This window comes from Phytophthora parasitica (genome assembly GCF_000247585.1).
Source record: "Phytophthora parasitica INRA-310 unplaced genomic scaffold supercont2.6, whole genome shotgun sequence".
In the NCBI taxonomy this organism is placed as follows: domain Eukaryota; phylum Oomycota; class Peronosporomycetes; order Peronosporales; family Peronosporaceae; genus Phytophthora; species Phytophthora nicotianae.
In genome coordinates, this window is record NW_008648992.1 from 412,579 (window position 1) to 414,999 (window position 2,421).

At 51.5% G+C, this 2,421-nt stretch overlaps 1 protein-coding gene across 1 annotated transcript; it reads right to left on the bottom strand.

The window, feature by feature from the left end:
• Positions 1-1,720: 1,720 nt before the first annotated feature.
• Positions 1,721-1,960, bottom strand: PPTG_03826 (hypothetical protein; the record flags this gene model as incomplete). Its single annotated transcript, XM_008897594.1, has 1 exon — positions 1,721-1,960. One exon carries the CDS (start codon positions 1,958-1,960, stop codon positions 1,721-1,723), a length of 240 nt encoding a protein of 79 aa, XP_008895842.1.
• Between the last annotated feature and the right edge of the window lie 461 nt (positions 1,961-2,421).

A 2,421-nucleotide genomic window follows, 5' to 3' on the forward strand; every position in this document is an offset into this window, starting at 1 on the left:
ATCCTTCTCGAGTGCTCCGAGGATGCACCAATCCCCCTGGCCTTCCTTGGTTGGACTGACCGCTGGTGGTACTACCGGTCTCGGTGGAGGAATCCAGTCATTCCTCGTCGCTCGATACGTGCGACGGCGCCACGGAGCCCGTCGAGGAATCGTCAGCTTTTCCTAAACACAGATTACGGCGCTGAGGAATGAAACGAGTGGCGGGGGTATACGCCTAGTATACACTAAACGTCGGACGAATAGATCTTTGGGGGTAGGTTAAAATAGACTGCCTGTCTTTGTCAATCGAGTTCGGCACTCACTCTCTTTTAGTAAATAAGTGGAACCATGTGAAATTAACCCAGTGAGTCAAGCCAAATTCACCACATCATTGAATATCTGCGAGATCTGCCCGTGCTTCCCGGCTCTACAACTGCCGCCTCCATGCCAGCTTTGCAATGTGGCCAACACCGCTTCATTATGTTTGGTTTTGGCTGAGTAACATGCTTTTTCCGTTTTGGGAGGGCTCGCTTTGGAGAGTTGGGGAATGTGACATCCATACCCGCATGGCCATGGGTAGAGCTTTCATTATGGATGGTTCTAACACATTTCGACTAGAACCAGCATTTTGAGTCTTCTGCGTAAAGTCAGCAGATTTGTCTAATAACCTTATGCTAACATTTAAAAATATTAGATCCAATTTATCTAATTTGAGGTAGGAGAGATCCTGGAAAGAGAAGCCGCTTCACCACGGTGGCACTCAGCGAGTACGAGTAAGCTACATACATTATTACGTCTGAGACAAACTAATCTGTACTTATTCAAGCCAGCATTCTGGTCGACAATGGACTTTGATCCGATTCCGCCAACTTTAACAAAAATATCGCTCCAACCCGGCCTGCGACCCGATGTGCACATTCGGTTTTCTATACGTTGCCACTATTGTGGCGAGTATCTTTGTTGCAAGTGGCCCGCCTTGGTGTTGTACGTGTGTACATGTAGTAGAAGTGCTTGTGTTGCATTCCCCTACTCACTCATTCAACAAGTCCCTGCGGTACCGCTCAACAAGATGGCTACCATTTGTGCGCCCCGTTTGCTGAAAGGTCGTCAAAATGCGCTACGATTGGATAAAATCCGAAGAGACGATGTACGGATTGGTAGAAAATGCGTCGGAGGGAGTTCAAACGACCTGCAGACGAAAGCACACAACCGCAGTAGACCTGTCCTTTCTGTCGATACATGTACATTGCTGGAGGTGAAGCTGTAGAACAAGTAGAGCACCACAATCAAAGACGAGCGACATCGACTCGCTACGTGTCTGTGTGTGTGTGTGTGTGTGTGGTCTCGTTGATAGTCAACTTTCAAGTTGCTGATCGTAGATCGTGGCTTGTGACGCTAACGTTGGCAGCGTCTCCTCTTTCGCAGTAGATCCTCTAACCAGCAGAGAAAGCTGAAGCCTTTAATGACTCCATCTAACAGTGTGACGCTGCCATGGCCCATCCAAAACAGATTTCTCTTAGAACCAGCGATCAACTTCAACGCCAGTGGCTTCAGCATCACTGGCTTTTAAGACATCGTGGATAGAAGTACAACAAGCACCGTTGGCTCCCTGTTGCCGCCCAGCTATATCACCTCCGCTAGATTTCCTCCTGGCAGCCTGCACTTCTCCAAAGCTAGCGCCGCCACGTGTTTAGCGCTCCACCACGTGAGCTCTGCAGCATTTTCATTCGCGCTCACGCGTTCACTTGATCTTTTGGCGCTGAGATTCTTTGAGCTGGTGCTGCCGCCGGCCACGCGGCAGCAGCCACTCGACCAGCGCAATGTAGACCAACGCCAACAGCAGCACAGCGGCGGCCAACACGGGCAGCCCGCCCAGATGCTCGATCGTCTCGGTGAAGGTGACGCCCGTATCATCTCCGCCCTGCTGTGCGGCCACCACCGCTGCTAGTGTCTGCACGAACGCCAGCGTCGCGATCCCCATCTCGGCGGCGATCCTTCGACGTTGAAACTTGCCCCTGTTAAACCCGGCAATCGCATTTGACAGGGGAACGTTTTGAGGCTGCCTCCCCTGACCCTCACCCTTCCCTACCTTTTCTCCTCCAATCAATTCTCTCCTTTTGTGCCGCAATGATTGTATCGATTTGACTGTCTGTTTGTATGCTGCGCGAACACTGCGTGTCGATACAGCGATTGGGGGCTTTTTCTCCCTTTTCATTTGAATAACGCACGGCCCAAGCTCGAAGCGCGCGCGGCAATTCAACTCCAGCGGCAACTTGCAGAAGACGCAGCCCGGCGGAACACTGCACCACTGTGGACCTTGCACACGCCCACGCAAAAGCGAACAGCAGCAGCTTTCCAGGTACGGCACAGATGATCGTTAGCAGCAGACAACTTGCTGCAGTGTTGCCACGTGGGATTGCCAGCTGGGACGAGCTTTTTTTT